This window comes from Carlito syrichta, unplaced genomic scaffold, assembly GCF_000164805.1.
Source record: "Carlito syrichta isolate Samal-C Ts95f unplaced genomic scaffold, Tarsius_syrichta-2.0.1 Scaffold312570, whole genome shotgun sequence".
NCBI classification, from domain to species: domain Eukaryota; kingdom Metazoa; phylum Chordata; class Mammalia; order Primates; family Tarsiidae; genus Carlito; species Carlito syrichta.
The window spans coordinates 938,608-958,444 of record NW_007256666.1 but is presented as its reverse complement, the minus strand read 5'-3'; the positions used below and the strand labels follow the sequence as shown (position 1 = coordinate 958,444).

The window sequence follows — 19,837 nt, the reverse complement described above, 5'->3', positions numbered from 1 at the left end:
GCGCGCTACCACGCCCGGCTCATTTTTGATTTATTGTAGAGATGAGGTCTCACTAAGTTGCCCAGGCAGGTCTCTAACCTGCGGTCTCAGGCAATCCACTCACCTCAGCCTCCCAAAGGTGCGGGATTACAGGCTGAGCCACCGAGCCCGGCTACCTCCTTTCTCTTAAAGATGGTTGGGATCTAAAAAAAAGATAGCTTTTCTTCCTATTTCCCCATATGTGATATAAGAAATATGTTTATTTGAATTGGCTATGGTTCTTATCTGAGAAAGCAAAAGGCAGGGGAGTATGAAACAAAGAATATAGTATCCTGAGAATGGGGGGAAATGTACCAACTCGTACTTACAGATTATAAATTCCCTCATCTAATCCAAATTTTGTCTTTTCTTGGGGTTTCAGTTATCATTTATCATTTCTGGGTAATGTAGTGAGAGATTTCTGAAGAGAAAGAGATGAGAGATCACCCAAGTAACTATTGGAAAATGAATCATGTCAGTCAATAAGAAAGTGTAATTAAAGAAAGACTTGTTTTAATTGAGTTCTTGTTTAAGTTTCTTTTGTCATATGAAATTGCTTTATGTAAAATTTTTGGAAAACAATTGCTTCAGAAAACTTTTGTTCCCACGATGCATAGGGGGCATGCATTACATCAGTCTATCTCTCCTGGAAGTTCTTTTAAATTTGAGTAGTATTTGGTCCTCAAAAGACTGGAAGTTTGCCAGTATCTTCCTACTTAATCTGAAAGAGTTCCTAGTGGAGTTTAAATAAGAGCTGAATATTTCTTCCCGCCTTCCACATGTTTATAGGATAATCTTTCTGCCAAAATGTTTTGATACTGTAGGAGAGGCACCAGAGAAATCTGGAAGTAGGAAGTTAATCACTTACCTTGTGGGACTAATGAACATTACATTCTGTTTCTAGAATTAAGACAATGTGGTGTAGAAGGTTTATTAAACAGTGTTCTTTGGGAATTTGATTTGAAGAAATGCATATGTGTTTGTTTTTGTTCTTTACCAGGTATAGGAGTCTAAAGCACTTTAATTATGACATCTGCCAAAGCTGCTTTTTTTCTGGTCGAGTTGCAAAAGGCCATAAAATGCACTATCCCATGGTGGAATATTGCACTCCGGTAAGTTAGACGCCTCCCTGATGTGAGAATTAGTTCACCTGCGATAAATTTCAGTTTTGTACAATATTACAGGCCGTGCATAATGCTGTGATTTGTAAGTTCCCCAGATGTTTCCCAGGTAAAGTGTCTCTAAATTGTAGGCTCCAGGATTTACCTTATCCCTGGTACCTGCCACAATGGAATGTGACAGATCCTCACTAAATATTGTTGAATGAATAAATAAGGTTTTCTTCTGTGTGCATGGTTGTAGGAAAGACATTTTCACATTAATTTTGTACAACTCTAGAGGTTGTAAGGAGAAGTCTGGTGGCCATGGGGTATGTTGAGTATGGGGGGTGGTATATGGGTTTCCCCAGACTCATAACCTACCACCTTTAATCAAAGATACTGCCCATTTTTTATCTATTTTATATACTAAAAACATTTTTAAAATTTGATTTGTATACTAACACCTACTAAATGCTAGCATTTACCTTTTAAACTACTCTGTGTGGAATAGGTATTACTATTTTTATACCCTTTTTTCAGATGTGGACTCTGAGGTCTTAGGTTTAAATAAATTGCCCAAGATTCTATAAGTAAGAGGTGGAGCTTTCTCCTAAGATGGTTTTGTCATTAGTACAACTGTGAAAAATCACTGGTGAAATAGTAAGGTTGTAGACTTCGTGGCCAGACAGACCTGGATATAAATCTTATTTTCTCTAAACACTAGATGCTGGCTATTCAAAATACGAACTGTTGACCAGCAACACTATTACCTGGTAGCTTATTAGAAATGCAGAAGCTAGGACCCAGTCCCTGACTTTCTAAATAAAAACTTGCATTTTACCAAGATCCTTAGCTGGTTCACATACACATCAAAGTGTGAGAAGCTCTACTTTGGGTAGTTCTCTCTTCCATCATCAGAGTGATCCTCCCAGATAGTCAATTGTCTTTCTCACGATTATTCCTATTACAAAGATAGTCAGTGCTGGAGAATGTACCATGCAGTGAATAGACAAACATTTAGTGGATGAGGCTTTGTGTACTAAATAGTTTTTTAAATACCATAAATTGTGGTGAAACTTAAGGTCAACTTTTCAACCTTATGACTTCTAAGAACTGTCATTGTTTGGAGTAGCGTAGTAGCTTGTATATTTCATATATACATATATATATATACACACATATGTGTGTGTGTGTGTGTGTGTGTATATATATATATATATATTTTTTTTTTTTTTTGAGTTGGTGTCTCACTCTGTCGCCCAGACTGGAGTGCAGTGGCCGCTCCCGGCCACCGCAGCCTCGACCTGCTGGGCTCCGGCGATCCTTCCGCCTCAGCCTTCCAAGTAGCTGGAACTATAGGCACGTGCTACGACACCCGCTAATTTTTTGATTTATTGTAGAGATGAGGTCTCGCCAAGTTGCCCAGGCGAGTCTTGAATCCGCGGGCTCAGGCAATCCACTCACCTCAGCTTCCCAAGGCACGGGATTACAGGCTGAGCCACTGAGCCCGGCTTATTTCATATATTTATTATAACAACTTGCTGAGTATTACTGCCCCCATTTTACAGACGATCAGAGCCTCTGAGAGGTAAATAACTCACCCAAGTTAGTAAATGCCTAAACTAATTTGAAAGCCCCATTTTTCTAAATCTAAAACCTTTGCTCAGAACTCCCACACTCTCCTTAATTACAAAACTAGTGCCCTGAGGCAGATACTCTCTCTCCTAAATCTGATATTCCTGTGATTTCCCTTTCAGACTACATCTGGAGAAGATGTTCGAGACTTTGCCAAGGTACTAAAAAACAAATTTCGAACCAAAAGGTATTTTGCGAAGCATCCCCGAATGGGCTACCTGCCAGTGCAGACTGTCTTAGAGGGGGACAACATGGAAACGTGAGTAGTGGCAAAGGCAAAACAAACTCTTGTTTGATGTATATTTGAACTTCTCTCAGCTGAACACCCTCCTTCACTCCCAAATGCAAACAGTCTCTTCTATTTCTTTTTATTTACTTTAGCTGAAAAGAGAAAAACAAGCTGATATTCAATTGCCATTTTCCCACATCTCCTGACAATTATTTTCCAAAAGTTACACTGTATCTTGCAAGGGGAAAAAAAAAAAAGAACACATTATAGCCACTAATTGTCATAAAGCTTTAAGAAATACGGGACTGTTTACAAATGAGTGATTCCAATATTTCATTTTGATTTTCCTCCTTCACAAATCAGTAGATGTGTGTCTTTTTGTATCTGATTGTGTGGTCATGTCTAGTCACTTTTTTCCACTTGGGAGAAAATATGGTCACAGGTAATGACTTCACAGTAAGTAGCAGTGATTCTCATGATCAAACGGATGATGCTTTCACCTCTTTTGAACCTATTTCTCTTTTTTCCATAACTCTGATGGCAATCACACAACTATTTTTCTTTTAATTCACTTTACACCTTTGTTTGGCTGTTGCTTTCCATTGATTCATACTTAATTGGTTGGATTTTATTTATTTTGACCTTTCAATAAGTTTTTTGCGGCTGAGTTTGCCTGTGTCTCTCTTCACCACCTCATTTTTTGTTTTGCAGTCCCGTTACTCTGATCAACTTCTGGCCGGTAGATTCTGCGTGAGTACTTTTGCTGAAGGGTGCTGCTACCACGAACACACTCGCTCGCTTGATTTTTGTTTTGTTTCATTTTGTTTTAAAAACATATTAATTTCCCTTCCTTCATTTCAGTTTTTTTCTTCTCTTGGTAAGACTTTGAGAGTACCATCTACCACAAATCAGGAGAATCAGAGTAGAGTTTTCAGTTCCTCCACCTGGTGAAATTCAGACCAACAGATATCCTGGCCTGAGTTCAAATTAAAATAAAATAAAAATTATTAGGGTTTTAGTTGTATTTCTGGGAGACGTGTTTACATATTTCTTTCAATAAAAGCAAAGAAGAGTTTCCTGATTACATACTAACTTTCTTTAGCTTCAATGCTTTTAGGACCTTCAAAAGGATGATGGTTTGTTTCTTAAGGCCTCTTATAGGTGGACTATTAAAAGTCAGAAGAATTTGTTTTAGAGTATAATGTTGAGTTTGAATAATGTCAGTGAGGTGTGCGGACTTTTTATTAGGTTATGCCATGATATTTGACTATATACATGGGTTTCTAAGTTTTGAACTAAAGTCGCTTTGCTCTACTCTCCAAACTAAATATTCAGCTCATGAAGTTATACATTTACTCTAGGAGGAAAGTGTACTGTAGTCTTTGTTATTATTATTGGTGTATATTAATAATATTAATATTAAATACCAACAGATGATTGATTGATCTCAGAGTTTACAATATTAGAAAACTCTTTTGGGGGCCTATGACTTATATATTAGCAAACAAAGTGCCTGTTTTAAAACTGTGCAAGGTTTTTATTTAACAATTTTGGCATTTCAAAGCATACTTTATTAAAATATTTAAAGTCAGATGGCTCTATTATATATGAAGGGGAAATGACCAATTTGGAAGACGGGCTTATGTAAGCATTCAATTTATTTTTATTGGGTCTTTTTTATTGTTCTACCATGTAATTTAATTTAAACTAGATCCTTTTTTAAAAATAAACCCTTTATGATAAATACAAACTATTAATTGATGTTTATTTTACATCCTTATTAGACTAAGGGAAGTTAGAAGCCTTCCCTTTCTTTTTTAAAACTACATTATTGTGCTCCTTAATTTTGAGCTATGGTAGCTATAAGTAGTGAATTATCTGATTATTTAATCATTATGCTTAAACAATTTTGAGAGTTATTTCAATGTGATTATGTTCTCTGCCTGTTGGTAGTTGTTTTTCCTAACCCAGATAGTCTGTTTATAGAAATACAACCTTTTGTAAGTAAGAAACTTTTGATAAGTTGATATACTGCATTTCTCAGCTGGATTGGATTCTGATAAGTGAATAAATGTACTCTGTTGAAATAAGTTTAACCAAGTAAGAAATCTAAGAGACAAATATGCTAAAGAACAATACTTACAAATGTATGGATAAAGGTAGCCCCAAAATAATAAGCAAGTAGTAACTAACAGTTCCTTGAAAGGAAAGAAGCAGCTACACTAAGTTAATGAGAAAAAAATTATGATAATCAGTTTAAAGTAACTTAAGTAGAGGATGCTTGTCTTTCTTAAACTTTGAAGCACTTTAAAATTAATAATATCCTTTATTAAAATACCTTCTTTAACAACTGAAACACACCCACAATTTGCCTTTTTATGAAAAGTTTGTTAGATTATTCAGAAATAGTGGGAAGTTATAGTTTTGAGGAAGAAAACAAACCCAGCAGGCTAAAGTCTATATTTTCTTTAATATCACTAATGTTATTAAAGTCTTCACACATAGGATTATAAATTCTATATAAAATATATTGTCAAGACATCCTATTCAGGCAGAAGAGCCAAGTCCTAACATGTTTTATTTTGCAAGAATTCTTTCTGATGTTTATAAATCTGACATGATAGCATTTAATTCATTTAATATGGAACACAGACTTTGAAGGTGTCCTGAGATGCAATTTTTTTGGTTTTCTTTACACAAAAACCTTATTTGCCTGTGTTTGCCATGCTATTTTAAACTAAATCCAACAAAGGCCTTTTATATTATTTGTCCACAAATGGGTCAGTCAAAAATATTAGAGCTATTCTACATTGAAATCTAAATGAATGTCAACTTATTCATGGAGTTTTCACAAAAGAAAAGATGGTGGTGGGTGGGATGCAATCAGCCAGTTGGATCATTAACTCTAATAGGAAGTAATCCTTCTGCGTATATGGTTTTGTATTTATGAATTGGCAAGGAGGAACTGTATTATTACCTTCCTTTGGAAGTGTTTTAGCAGGCTTTGCACTTAGTTTTGTTTCTAGACTAAGTGGTTTTGTATTTTTACTAATTCTTAGTTTTTAAATGAGTCTTCTCTGACCAGTACTCCCTTTTGGCTCATTTTCTGATTTAAAAGTGCCTCTTTTTGTGTATATTTTTTACGACTTCTGGTTATTATGAGCTCTTGTGCTTATGCATGCTGTGATAGGCACTATGGACATTAATAAGAAAGATAACATGGAATTATCCTTGAGACTAAGAATTAAAGAATTAAAGCTCTGTATAAGATTTTCTGTATAAAATTGTACTAAAGTATTTTGGATTTATATGCCTACTCTTCTTGGTGTGGTAACGCTCCAAGGTCTTAGGTTTTCTTTCTTTTGTATACTTGCCAGGGTAGCAGCAATAAGGAAATACACCACTAATGTATTTTCCCTGATGGTGGGCTTTGGGCTTATAAAAATATATAATTGAAAAACAAAAGATAGTGATTATAAGCCATATAATTCAAGTATTAATTTATCATGATCTGCAATCAAGATTTCAAAACAAACCTTAGCATTTTCTAATAATGGGCTATTCCAGGGTTCTGGAAAATTAGAAGATTAACTCTCCAAAACTATAGTGAGGATTCATTTGGATCTGCCTATCAAATTGAGTAGTCATTCTTTTGTTTCCTCATGACAGTCTAAAAGTCTTTTTAACTTATTCCAATTTGATTGTGAATACACTTGATCTAGATGACATTGGTTTCATAAATAAGATCTTTATCTATTGTGGAAGAACTCTAGTTCCCTAGTTACTTATGGTAGTGTGTTGTAATTACCTTATGATAGTACAGTAAGAAATATGAATTTACAACACATTTCCTATATAAGCTTAGCTACCAGTAACTACTTTTTTTTTCTTTTTTTCAATGTACAGAGAAACAAACATAGTCTCTTTAGTGTTAGAACCAAGTCCTTTAGTGCTGCTTGGACATTGGACTAAACCAGAGTTTTCACTGAATTACATGACTGTTAACTTTTGAATTCATGCCTTTACTTAAGGGCTCTCTGTATCAGCAGAGAAATGGAAGAGACCTGTTGTCCAATTCCAATTAAAACAAAAAGCACAAGACCAAACTGGTTTTCAGAACAGATGACTTTTTTCCTAAGGTTAATCCAAAAGATACTATACCAACTTCAAGGATTATTGATAGATCAGATATGAAAGGATGAAAAAATGTTAACCCTTTCAAAATTCTAGCCTGTGGAGATAGGAAAAGGTAATATTTTATATACAAAAATCATATAGACTATTCATGCTGATTAGCTCCTCTTGCTTTCTCATCTGTGTTTTAGCACACTATATCCCTAATAAATATTTCGACATTCTGTTAAATTTAGTCATTCTTTTTAAAGACATCACAATATTATCCTGGGTCATTTTATTTTCTATAAAGTAGTAGTATAGTCCTGCTAAATTGGTAGGTATATGTCTTCTTTACAAATTTGCATAGACCAAGACATCTTGGTACATGGAATCTTAAGAAGTCACGGACTGGAGTAGCCTCTTAGAAACTAAAATGATTGACTATAAATGTACTAGGTAAATGTATACTTTCCATTCAATAAAAAGGAGCTAACAAATGGCACAGGTGTAAACTGCTTAAACTTTTAAACCACATAGTGCTAACACAATTTCAGAACTATAGGATATGAGAAATTACAAGGTAGAAGGACAAAATGCTACATAAAAATTATCTCCTCCAATCTTTTCTGTAATACTATAATTGAATTTTTTCAGAGAAGCCTTTGGTCTCTCTTCATGGCTTTTAATAAAAGCATGGTCTCTATAAATTAGCTCTCAAACCTGGATTTAAAATACTTGATTATGTTTAAGATATAGGAATAGCTAAATGTGTACGTTATCAATAGAGAAATAGAATAAAAGCATTCTAGGCCATGTATACAGCATAACTGTGTGGTGGGTTTTTTTCTCCATTAATGGATGGTATCTGTGACTAATCACATTTTCTGCCTTATAGGCCTGCCTCGTCCCCTCAGCTTTCACACGATGATACTCATTCACGCATTGAACATTATGCTAGCAGGTATGAGACTAGTTGAATGCCAGGCAAATATTGATTGAAATAACTAACCAAGGAAAGCTAACCTATAATATTTTAAACAAATCTTTTCTTTTTTTCCCAAATCTTGTCTGATTTCTACTAATCAACTTGCCCTCTAACGTGCATGCCATTCCACTGCATGTTGTTTTGGACATCAACAAGAGTATTAGTCCAGAACAATCTTCCCTAACCCTGGCCTTTTAAACATTTCCAATAGCCTTGTTATGTTTTTTATACTGAGCACATTGACTAAATCGGCTTACAAATCGTCTAACCTTCTTAGAAAACTACCAGACTAGACATTAATGTGTAAGGAAATGACAATATGTTATGTGGAGAATATGAAAGCATCAACTTTCCATTTGTGTGTTTATTTTACATGATATACTGTAAAGAAGAGAATAATTTTCCTAATCCTTGGACCTTTCTCTCCCACTTTCTGTGTGTTTGAAAATAGTTTTTATACCTAAAAACTTAGTTACTAACTGTAAAGTACCTTATGCTTATTAAATCTGTAAGAGTTTGATTAACTTTTTAGTAGGAAAAAAACTTTATTATTGTCTGAGGTGAAGCAGATTTTTAAAGGTAAAAATTGGTGGCAGAATATTTACAAAGCTTACTGTGCATTCATCCTTTATCAATATTCTAACTGCTGGACATGTTTATCAATCGTGGAAAGCATTAACTAGCTGTATAAGTCTCATAGTGGAGAGCATTAATTGTCCTAAGAGACAAGTGGTAGTAGTGTAAGGTAGGGAGTGCATTGGTTGTTAGGAAAGCTTTTCTTCTGAAAACAAAGACCTGTTCTCAGTGAAAGCAAGACTAATCTTTGGGGGACAAAGAAAACCAACAACAAAATACAACTTCCCTTAGAATTTATATCATAATTGTAATGCTACTAACTAGCTGTGATCTATCACACACTGCCTCAAATGGTTAAGTCAACACACACATCCTTTATTTTGAAGGATTCCTTTCTCTTCTTGACATGATTTATCCTTTAGTTTTCAGGAATGTTCGATTAGGTCTTGAGTAGATTCTAAGAAGTCACATAAGTTTTAATGAGCTTTTACGTTTTTTATCAGGCTAGCAGAAATGGAAAACAGCAATGGATCTTATCTAAATGATAGCATCTCTCCTAATGAGAGCATGTAAGTATCCCATCTCTTTTTACAAAATGTTCCTGACAATGAAATTGCTTTGAGGGCTTTAGCAGTAGGATAGCACAGGATATAAGAATTAGCATCATATTCATTTGATCTTTTAAGGAGCCATTCATTTACTTTTTTTCTTTAATTCTTAACAACCTGTCACAGAATGGGCTCATCCAAATTTTGACATTATTAGTATTCCAGAGTAGCAAAAATAGTTTGTCTTATTCTTATTTAAATTTATTTTATAATATTATTATAAATTGCAGCATCCCAAATACTTATATTATATATTTAATCTTTGACCAGACCTGCGAGATATTTAAAGAGATAGGATATTTATTTGAAAGTGAAGGCCAAGTAGTATTTTCTCCACTCATGGGGAGTGGAAATGTGATCTTGGTCTAGAATTACTGTGCCCATATGGTAGGTTAGTTGGGCACTTCCCTTCAGAAATCCGAAGTAGTAAATTTTTGTGACTTAGCATCTTCACAAGGTAAATCAAATGAGGCAGTCTTATGAAGGATTTCCTGAGGAGGGAGTACAAATTTAGGTTACAATTTGTTAGTTGGATGATAATCCAGCCCTGTTAAACTTTAAGGGAAGAGATCCAGTGGTGCTAAAAGGGCCAGAGAACACAACTAGGGCAGAGAAACAGAGGCTTCATGATAGAATAGGGGCAGTATTCACAATACAGAGCACAAAGCAACACTGCCATGAACCCAGTCAATGTGGACTACAGCCTGAGGTAGAGAGACCAGATGATGAAGCAAATAAGAAGGAAAAAGTAAGGATCTTCCAACTGAATAAATCATATAGAAAGAAGAAATCTAGTCAAAGTACAATGAGGCTTTTTGTTTGAGAAATTATGGATAGCTCACCCATCTTGTCATGGAGAGTATAGGTGAAGGGAAGAATGGGAAATTTATCATGTGTAGTTGGTGTGGCAACCCAAAGTCATGTTCATACAAGAAAAGGGGCTTCATAAGGATTAGACCAAGGGAAATAATATCAAAGTAGCATTTATATCTAACTAGTTATTGAAGATATGAGAACAAATCATCTCATCTGGTACATAAAGGCAATTGAGATAATAAAAAAGAATCAAATCAACACTCAGTCATCTGTATATGACTTGGTTACTTCAAACAAACAGACAAACAAACAAACAAACAAACAACCTTTTCCCAAGCATAACTGATGCGTTCTCTTTCTTAGCTATGGTGAAAAGTATTAATGATATTAATATATTAAATATTTTGATAGGAAAATGTGTGACCAAAGAATCAGTTAAATGTACATGGCTTGAATGATTTATTTCTTTGGCTCACTGATTTTTATATTAAAAGCTCTAGCACATTCAAATTAATTCAAGTTTTATCTTTATAACACTGACTGTCATTTATTGACTGCCTAAGAGAACAATAAGAAAACTATAATTACAACTATATGTTACAATTAAACATGGGAAATTCTAGCAACACAACTTCAGAATTTGGGAAGAGTGATAATAATTGAGATAGGTGGTAAATCTGCATTTGTTTTATTTAAAAATAAAATTTAGCTTTAGGTCATTCTGAGAACATAAAATCTATTTTGACTCAATGTTGGATGTTAAAAATCATAGTATTTTAGAGGCAGGTTTGGGGAAGTGGCTTAGTGGATTGGTTGACTTCACTTAAATGTTTGTTTTTAACAACCAATAATATTTTTAGTCAGTTCTTCACATCTCAACCAGTTCTCTGGCTTGATGAACAAAAATAATTTAAACCAAGAGGACTTTTTTCTAAATATTTTAACCTTTTCAGCTTAAAATTAAGTGGATATAGAGAGAGTAATATTAATGTATCATCTTAATGATATCTAACTAGAAACAAAGAGCTTTAGCCGCTCATTAAGAACAGAACGTGGAGGTAAACAGGCCTTTGAGGAGCTTGGAGCAATGCATTCAGAAAACAGTTTCTCCTGTGTATTAGAGAGTTCCTAGTTTGCAGCTTCCTCCCAAAATTTGAGCCGTTTTGTTGTTTTGTCTCCTTTCCCCACAGTATTAGCCCCTAAAACCATTATGTATCAATAAAAAACTTTTTTAATTAAAAAATTAAACATAACGATACACCCCACTCTGAGGAATGAATTGTTCAGTCTTCTTTCTATCGGTCACCTTAATGGTTTTTTTCTCAATTTTTTAATCTAAGCAATAAATGCATGAAACAGTCATTTAGCTACAGTTTAATTGTTATCATCCTGCCTCCATGATTTATATAAGTTAAAACTGTCTCACTTTGGCAATACTTTTTGGTTCCATTGCCTTCCACTTAAGAGAAATTTACTATTTTCTTATTTTCAGGACTGGAGGTTTTTCCTAGTCAGTATCAATAATAGCATGTGTTAGTGAAAAGTTGATCTTGATAGGCTTGGTAGCCAAACCATTATCCAGCCATTATTATGTCTTTTAATATTTATTAACTATGGACTAACTGTTGACATAGGGTCCCAGTATTTCTGTAATCCTGCCTTTCATTTATCCATGTAAATAGGCCAATCAATTTCATTGGAAAATTTGAGCAAAAAAACACTTTGAATTGTCATCAATAGGATGGTAGACCACAACCTCAACAATACCAAAAGGTCTTTAGAAGCAGGAACAAAAGGTTTAACTAATTGTTAAGAGCAAATAAATGTTTCTATTTTCAAATACAGACCCAAGTTCCTGACCCCTAAAGCAAAATAAGGGGGGGAAAAAACCAAAACCTTTGATTTTATTTTCCAGAGATGATGAACATTTGTTAATCCAGCATTACTGCCAAAGTTTGAACCAGGACTCCCCCCTGAGCCAGCCTCGTAGTCCTGCCCAGATCTTGATTTCCTTAGAGAGTGAGGAAAGAGGGGAGCTAGAGAGAATCCTAGCAGATCTTGAGGAAGAAAACAGGTGAGTTTTCTTTCTAGCTTTGTCATTGGTATGCGGAGTGCATACACTTGCACACCTAGAAAAGTGCCAGGAATCTTCACTTAGAGTCATTTTATGTCTAATTGTTTTCTAAAATAATCTGTTTAGCTCCATTTGCAGATTCCTTTTTTGTTATCTGAAAGAAGAAAATGAATGCAATAGTATGATTAAGAACTCATATTTTAGGTATGAAGGAACTAATGCTGATGGGGGTATTTCATTTGTTGCATGTGTCTCCAAGGCTTTGATTTTATATTTGAGAATAGAATTTAAGACATAAGCAGGTTATTTAATTTTATGATGATATAATTTTTACATGTGTTTGGCCTTATTCTCTATCTTAAACATCTAAGAAACTAGTTTCATTGCCTTGGTCATATTTGGGAACAAATTATTTCATCTTATTTTTCCATAATCAAATGCAGAAATCATTAATTATGCTCACCACCATAGCAGATGAGTGAGGAAATTCTAATTGTCAGCTATCACCTGTAAAAGATGTGCACATAAACATCCAGAAATTGTAGAAGAGGAAAAAGGCTCAAGAACTTTAACAATGACTGCAGAGAGGACAAAGATGTAAAAATCTCGGGTATTGCGTGGTGTCAGGATAATGCAAATCATTGGACTTTTACTTTTCAATTACATTTATTATATCACAGGTCCCTTGGTTTAAAAAGCCTTTACATATGATCATTCTAACTCACAGTGTACCTTCTTCAGACATATGCCATCAGGCAAGTCTTTAAAGAAGAAATTGCTCAAATATGTGAGAGTTGAGTACTTTCATCTCTTTGGTTTAGCCTAAGGCACCAAGACCTCTTAATCTAGGCTACACAGAGTGTCTGAGACCAGTGCCCTCAGGGAGTATGTCATCTCAAGATGAAAAAGCAAACTGTCATTCATGCATTGCTTCCTGCTGCCACTGTCTGCCTTCTAGCTCTTAATACCTCTGACCTGAGGCCATGGTTCCTTATCTGGTTGGCTTCCTTTTAGTCTCTTTCCCACCCTTCCAATAAATCATCCCTGCTGACTCTACTTGTATTTCTTTCCAGAACCAAGACCCATCATGGCATTCTCCCTTCATTGGATTTCTACATGTAGAAAAAAATTGAGCTGCTCAGCTGGGCATTCAAAACCTTCCACAATTTTCTCTTGACCTGCTTTTTCAACCTTATCTTCTTTCGTTGTGTCTGTGTTCTGGCCATGCTGCTATAGCTAGTATTTCTGAATATATCCTGCTCTGTCAACTTTCTGAGTCAAGTTCAAGCTTGCTTCTCAGCCTAGCTACTAACCCCCTAACCCTCCACTGCCATATCTGGCAAAGGGGTCTTACCCATCCTCTGTGACATTGTTCCAAATAACATTCCCCACAAAGCCCTGTGCTAGATTTCTGCAGTTGGAAGTAATCTGTCTTTTTCTTATATTCCCAGAACACTTTGAATTTTTCTCAAAGAACTCCTTGTCAGTTTGCCTTTTTATCAGTTATTACCAGTAGCTCTCTCTAATGAATTAGTGAGTACTTTTGGGGCAAGAACTGTGTCTCCATCATCTTCATGTCCCTTATAGTACCTAGAACAGTGTGAATATTTAATGGATTCTCAGAAAATGTTTGATGAAAACCTGAGACTACAGCAAAGATATCACATGAGTACCATCCAGGAGATATTGAACACTTTTTAATTTTTTTTTGAGTTGGAGTCTTACTCTGTCGCCCAGACTGGAGTGCAGTGGCCGCTCCCGGCCACCACAGCCCCAACCTACTGGGCTCCGGTGATCCTTCCGCCTCAGCCTTCCAAGTAGCTTCCAACTACAGGCCTTCCAACTACAGGCGCATGCTACCACACCCAGCTATTTTTTTTTTTTTTTGATTATTGTAGAGATGAGGTCTCGCCAAGTTGCCTAGGCAGGTCTCGAACCCTCAGGCTCAGGCAATCCACTCACCTCAGCCTCCCGAGGCACGGGATTACAGGCTGAGCCACCGAGCCCAGCTACTTTTTAATTTTAATTATAACTTTATTTTTAGTCATAGTCTTAAATCATTTGGCAGTGAAGACCATGGCAGAGAAAATATTTCCCCCACTTTATTTAGAATAATCAGTAGTATCCATTTATGTTAAATATTTAATTGTTGTAGGGGTCAAATTAGAATAAAAAGTTGAAACTGACACTGAAAATGAATTTTGACGTTATTGAGCAGTAGATCTATTCTTGCCATATATGATTGCTGTCACTGCATAATGTATCCTTTTAGCTCATTGGTCAAGAGCTCTGCCTTTGTTGTTAGCATACTCTCCATCCATACCATGGCAACTAGATCAAAAAATACTGTTATAGAATACTGGTGACTATATTTATATCAGTTTATCATTTTTAGTGCACTTTAATGTATTTTAAGTCACTTAATTGTCCTAAAAGCTCTATCAAGAAGAACTTGTCTCTTTTTTGTGGATGAGATATGCAGGCTCAGAGAGGTTCAAATAGCTTGCCCCAGATTTCACAGTCAGTCAGTGGTAGAACTAAATTCAAATTCAGATTTTTTTTTTTACTCTAAATACCCAACTCTCCCTTAGATCAAAGGATAATAAAGAGACATCCTATGTGAATATTATTTACATTGTGGCATATTCCCCGGAATGTGCCTTAACTTGAGGGATTATTTGTAATGACTAAAATGTCCCTGAATAAACCAGTTCATTTGCTTGTGGTACAGTGATAACCACTTTACTCTGGAAGATATCCAAGACTGTTCCCCAAGAATGGGATGGTTTGTTCTCTGAAAGAAAGAAAAACATTACACCAAAACCAGGACTCTGGTGTTGATGCAAGTCTTTTTGTAAGTTATCTTGACCTTCATTAAAAGGTCAGGATGAGCTTTCTTCTTTCTCCCTCCACTTTTGTCAAATTTTCACCTCCTACCAAATCCCAAAGAAATGTTTCTACAGATCCACCTCCTCAAAACAGCCTGTGCAGTTTTCTTTGCTCTGCCCTCTCTGGTCGTCTGTAGTTCTGTGAAATGTCCCTTGGAGTCATAACCTTGCATTCATGACTCTTCAATTTAACGTTGGTTAAGGAGCCTTTAATTTGCCATTTCCTGTCCTTTCCCTGAGAAAACCCAGGAAGTCATTAGATGCCTTCTCTCTGTGCCTGCCAAGCTGGCTGTTTCCCAAGTCAAAATTGGGCTATATAATCTGACAAGTATGAGCACACTTTTACAAAAAGTGGGAAAGGGTATTTAAAACCAAGATTGTCCCGATCCTTTGGATGTGTACGTCCTTTATTCTGTAGCTATGACTTATCTCCAAATAGCAACAAAGGAGAGAGGCTCGGAAACCCCTATACCTGACTAGATATGTTATTTAATTCTGTTAATCATTCTTATTTATGATACCTCCTTATAGTCCCTAGGAAAACAGAAGATGGCTATTTTAGAAGTGTCTCAAATGTGTCTAATCTCTATCTTTAGAATTCCCTTTCTCTCAGTTGTTGCACATAGCATTCAATAAATATTTGTTGAATAAATTAATGAAGTAATGAATTGAAATGAAGCTGATTGGTTTTTAGGGTTGCCCATCTTAGAGATTCTTGCAGAAAGAGATTGTATTAGATATTATATTTATTTCATTTAAGATACTTTTGAAAATTAATTTTCTAAATAATTTTCATTTGCATTTATCTTCTCAAAAGCCAATAAATATCTTTCAATATCATTGTACTAATTTTCCCCAGATGCTTACTTTGTAAAGCTTAGCAAATAAAATCTTGTGCTATTAAAGAAAGAAGAAATGAAGCTGAATTTAATTTGAACAAGCATGCATGCATTTTTTACTAAGAATCTTTTACTAACTTGATTTCTTACAGAAAAGCCTTTTTTCTGCTAACTTTTCAAAATACTTCCGTTTTACAAAACTGCTTTGGTTAACACCAAGCATTACTTTGTCATAAATGTTAAGGATTCATTTTCCAAATCCCAGGCACTGTATTTCTCCCCCATTGGTGTTTTCTGATTTTTGGTTTATGCCACAAAGATAAGACTAAAGCTCTGTGCAAAAGCTAAATCTGACTCAGAGTTTCTCTGATTGTGTTTCTCATACGCTTGGATGACTAATGGCATTAGTGAGCTATCCAATCTTTAATGTTTCACCTCTGCATAATATCTATTCTCACCACAGCTAATTCAGATTCATCTTTATTTGGTAAAGGCCAGTTGGATGTTGGGAATTTGCACCCCGTTGTGTGCCCTTAGCATTGCAAACTCAAGGTTTACCTTTTTTGCTGCATAGATTAGAATAAAGCCTGCAATCTCCTGACTGAAATCTGTAGTGTTCAAATACAGAGACATACTTTTCTCTATACTGTTTAAATGAACCAAGACCTTTTCTGAAATTCAAGGTATGATCCTAGCAATGAAACTGTAGCCTTTATGAGAGACAAAGACTTGTTGTCATTCTACTATCTGCATAGCAAATTAATTAGATTGTTCGCAAGTCAAAAAGGCAGATAAATACTAATCTGATTCACTGTAAAGTCTAACATTAATTAAAGCTGTTAGTAGATGTTATATAACAAGAGGGAGCTCTGTGGATTCTTAGTACCCACTCACTGCCTTTCATATGTCTTCTCATTGGATACTAAGACCTCATGAAGCTGAAATTTGAGGTTTCTCTTGTTCCCTTAAATCCCTCCAATGATTATGCAAGATTTTTAATGTTATATTCAAAGATGTTCTAGATCAGTTACTCATACCCTGGAATTAAACTAGCTGGAAATTATGATCCTGTTGCTTTACCTTGTAAATGACCTGATGACTTCAGCTTCAGGCTTGGTCTAGTAGTTCTCAATTTTCAGAGCCTCAGGATATCTTCATTCAATGTTTTTCATTAGGTCTTTGTGCCAGTCTCAAATGATGGTGAGAAGATAACCAAGATGGAGGGAAGCTAAAGGGGTCAGGAGTGGGCAGTCCCAGCTGAGGGAATAATATAAACAAAAGTGTCAGGGTGAGAAGGAGCGGAGTATATTTGGGGAAACTGCAGTTGTATTACTGTTTTTCACGAGTCAAAGAATGGGGGGCAACGAGACTGGCCAGGTTGGCAAAGCCAGGTGGGGAAGGGCATGGTGCCATGCTGAGGAGTCTCTGCCTCCTTGCCTAGTCTAGGGAGCCACTCAAGGGTGTGAGCCAGGAGTGATGCGGCTATAGGCAGCTGTGTGCAGGGTGACTGAAAATAACAGAGGAAATCAAGTTAGGGGGTTGCATGGGAGCCCAGGAAAAAGATGATTAGAGCCTTAAGTAAGGTAATAGAAATGGAACTAAAGTCTTGATTTCTCACTCATATAATGAACCTTAAACATTCAATGCAATACTATACAAAAATGACTGACAGTACTGGGAAACTATGGTGGGGGGAGGGGGATGGGATTAACAGTAGCAAATATCTGTCTGGGAATGGGGAAACACCCCATATCAACAGGGTGCCCGAATGAAACGCAATTGTATACCTAACCCTTAACTGTACCCCACAACTTCATAATAAAAAATAAATAATTTTTTTTTTAAAAAGAATTGATTTGAATGGTATTTTACTGATGGAGTAGATATGTTTGATTTGGTGATTTCATGGGTCTAGGGAGGAAATGAATGATTCGCAGTTCTGGTGACTGCATGGTGGTAAGATGATAGTTAATTGCAGCTGGGACTGATAATTCAAGAGTAGTAGCAGCAGGTCTGTCCTTTAATTCAGCAGTATTTATGAAGCTTCTTCCTTAAGGGCTGATGATGGGAAGATGATGAATGGGATATGTGAGAGTTTGGGTTGAGGTCTTATCTGATCTGAGTAGAGATGATCTGTGAGAAATAGAACTTTGAAACTTACAGGAGAGGTGGGCCAGAGGTATTGGGCCTTTGAGTGACCAGTTCACAGGTGGTAGTGGAAACAGAATGAATTTATCTACCTAGGGAGCGTGTAGCAAAAGGAGAACACAAGGATTTGGTAGAACTCTGCAAGATGTGAACATTAAAATGTTTATTTTATGCTTTAATTTTTTGAGTTGGAGTCTTACTCCATTGCTCAGGCTGGAGTGCCATGGCACACTCACGGCCACCCCAGCGTCGACCTGCTGGGCTCCAGAGATCCTTCCACCTCAGCCTTCCAAGTAGCTGTAACTACAGGTGCGCGCTACCGTGCACGGCTAATTTTTTGATTTATTGTAGAGATGAGGTCTTGTGAAGTTGCCCAGGCTGGTCTCGAACCCATGGGCTCAGGCAATCCTCTTACCTCGGCCTCCCAAAGTGCTGGGATTACAGGCTTGAGCCACCGCGCCCGGCCTATGCTTTTATTTTTAATAGAGAATGCATGTATATTATACACAATCCAGAGAGTTCAAAAAGGCATATAGAGAAAAATAAGCTTTTCTTCAATCTTATCCCCTGGCAGTGGTGTTTCCAGCTCTGGAAATTACCTCCTTTATCGGTTTCTTATGTATCCTTCCAAAGATATTCTCTACACAAGCAAATATTTCCAAATGTATTTGTGGTTGTTGGGACTACTTTCCACAGTATTGTGCAGTGTTTACTCTGGTCTTCTATTTCCACTTAAAAATCTCTAATTACTTTTCACATGCTGGAAGAATGTGCCAGAAGAAGAGGGCAGGGATGCTTGGGAATGATAGGAGCAGAATGGAAAGGGGTTTAGAGAACATGAGTATGGAAGGAGGCATGGCCTTGAATGGAAGAAGGATGGGGTTAGGGGAGGATAATGGAGTGAATGTTAAAATATTCAGTGGTCATTGTTGGAAATGAGTAGAGACTGATCCCCGTAGATGTTCCCACATTTTTTAAAAGTTGGAATGGGGGGATAGAGTGTTATGAGAAATTTAATGAAAGTAGACATTCATGTCATTTGGCAGCACAGGCCCCAAAACAAAGGACTGCAGAACCTTTGAATAAGGATGAGGAAGAGCTGAAGGGCATATACGCCATATTTAAGAAGCTATGTAAGAACTGGGTCAACCATCTCAGCTGTATTCCAGTAGGGAGGGCAGGTACATGGTGGGATTGGAGTCAACATGATTCAGAGGCTCAGTTTCTTATTTTATTTCATTTTAAAGATATGGGGTACAATTCAGGATTAGATAGATAAGTGGTCTTTGCACATATAAAGTTTGGGCCTCCCTTTGGTCCTAGTTTCACCAGGTTTGAGTACAGGTACTCTTATTGATGTTATGTGCCCCTCTCCCTCCCCTGGCAATGTCCCACTACTGTCAGTGCTCAGTATCTAACTAGCAGAACCCATATAACTAAATTTCCTTCAGTTCATTCAGAGTCAATCCAAGTCTTGAGAGGACTGACTCATGGTGTCTAGATCATGAGAAGTGAATGGATAACCCAGAATTACAATTTATTTTTCCCTTTGTCCCTGTTGCAGTCAATGCATTAAGGTTGCCATAAAGGTTTTTGGTTTTTTTGGGGGGAGGATAGCATGGGGTTTAAGTACAAATACTAGATCTTTTAAAAATGAGGAATATATATATATTTTTAGACACTGGAATTATCACTTTATTCCAGGGTCCTGCATCTTAGAATCCAATATTTTTTTTTTTTTTTTTGAGTTGGAGTCTCACTCTGTCACACAGACTGTAGTGCAGTGGCCGCTCCCCGCCACCGCA

General features: G+C 36.3%; 1 protein-coding gene across 4 annotated transcripts in view; it reads left to right on the top strand.

Moving 5' to 3' along the window:
* Nucleotides 1-19,837, top strand: part of DMD (dystrophin) — a 158,536-nt gene that overhangs the window by 91,803 nt on the left and 46,896 nt on the right. For 2 of the 4 annotated variants that reach the window (XM_008069948.1, XM_008069945.1), the window contains exons 8-13: nucleotides 1,019-1,130; nucleotides 2,876-3,012; nucleotides 3,694-3,732; nucleotides 7,994-8,059; nucleotides 9,163-9,228; nucleotides 11,999-12,157. In XM_008069948.1, coding sequence (XP_008068139.1) covers nucleotides 1,019-1,130; nucleotides 2,876-3,012; nucleotides 3,694-3,732; nucleotides 7,994-8,059; nucleotides 9,163-9,228; nucleotides 11,999-12,157 — 579 coding nt within the window. The remainder of the gene's footprint in view (nucleotides 1-1,018; nucleotides 1,131-2,875; nucleotides 3,013-3,693; nucleotides 3,733-7,993; nucleotides 8,060-9,162; nucleotides 9,229-11,998; nucleotides 12,158-19,837) is intronic. The other 2 variants (XM_008069946.1, XM_021718521.1) reach the window with 2 other exon arrangements.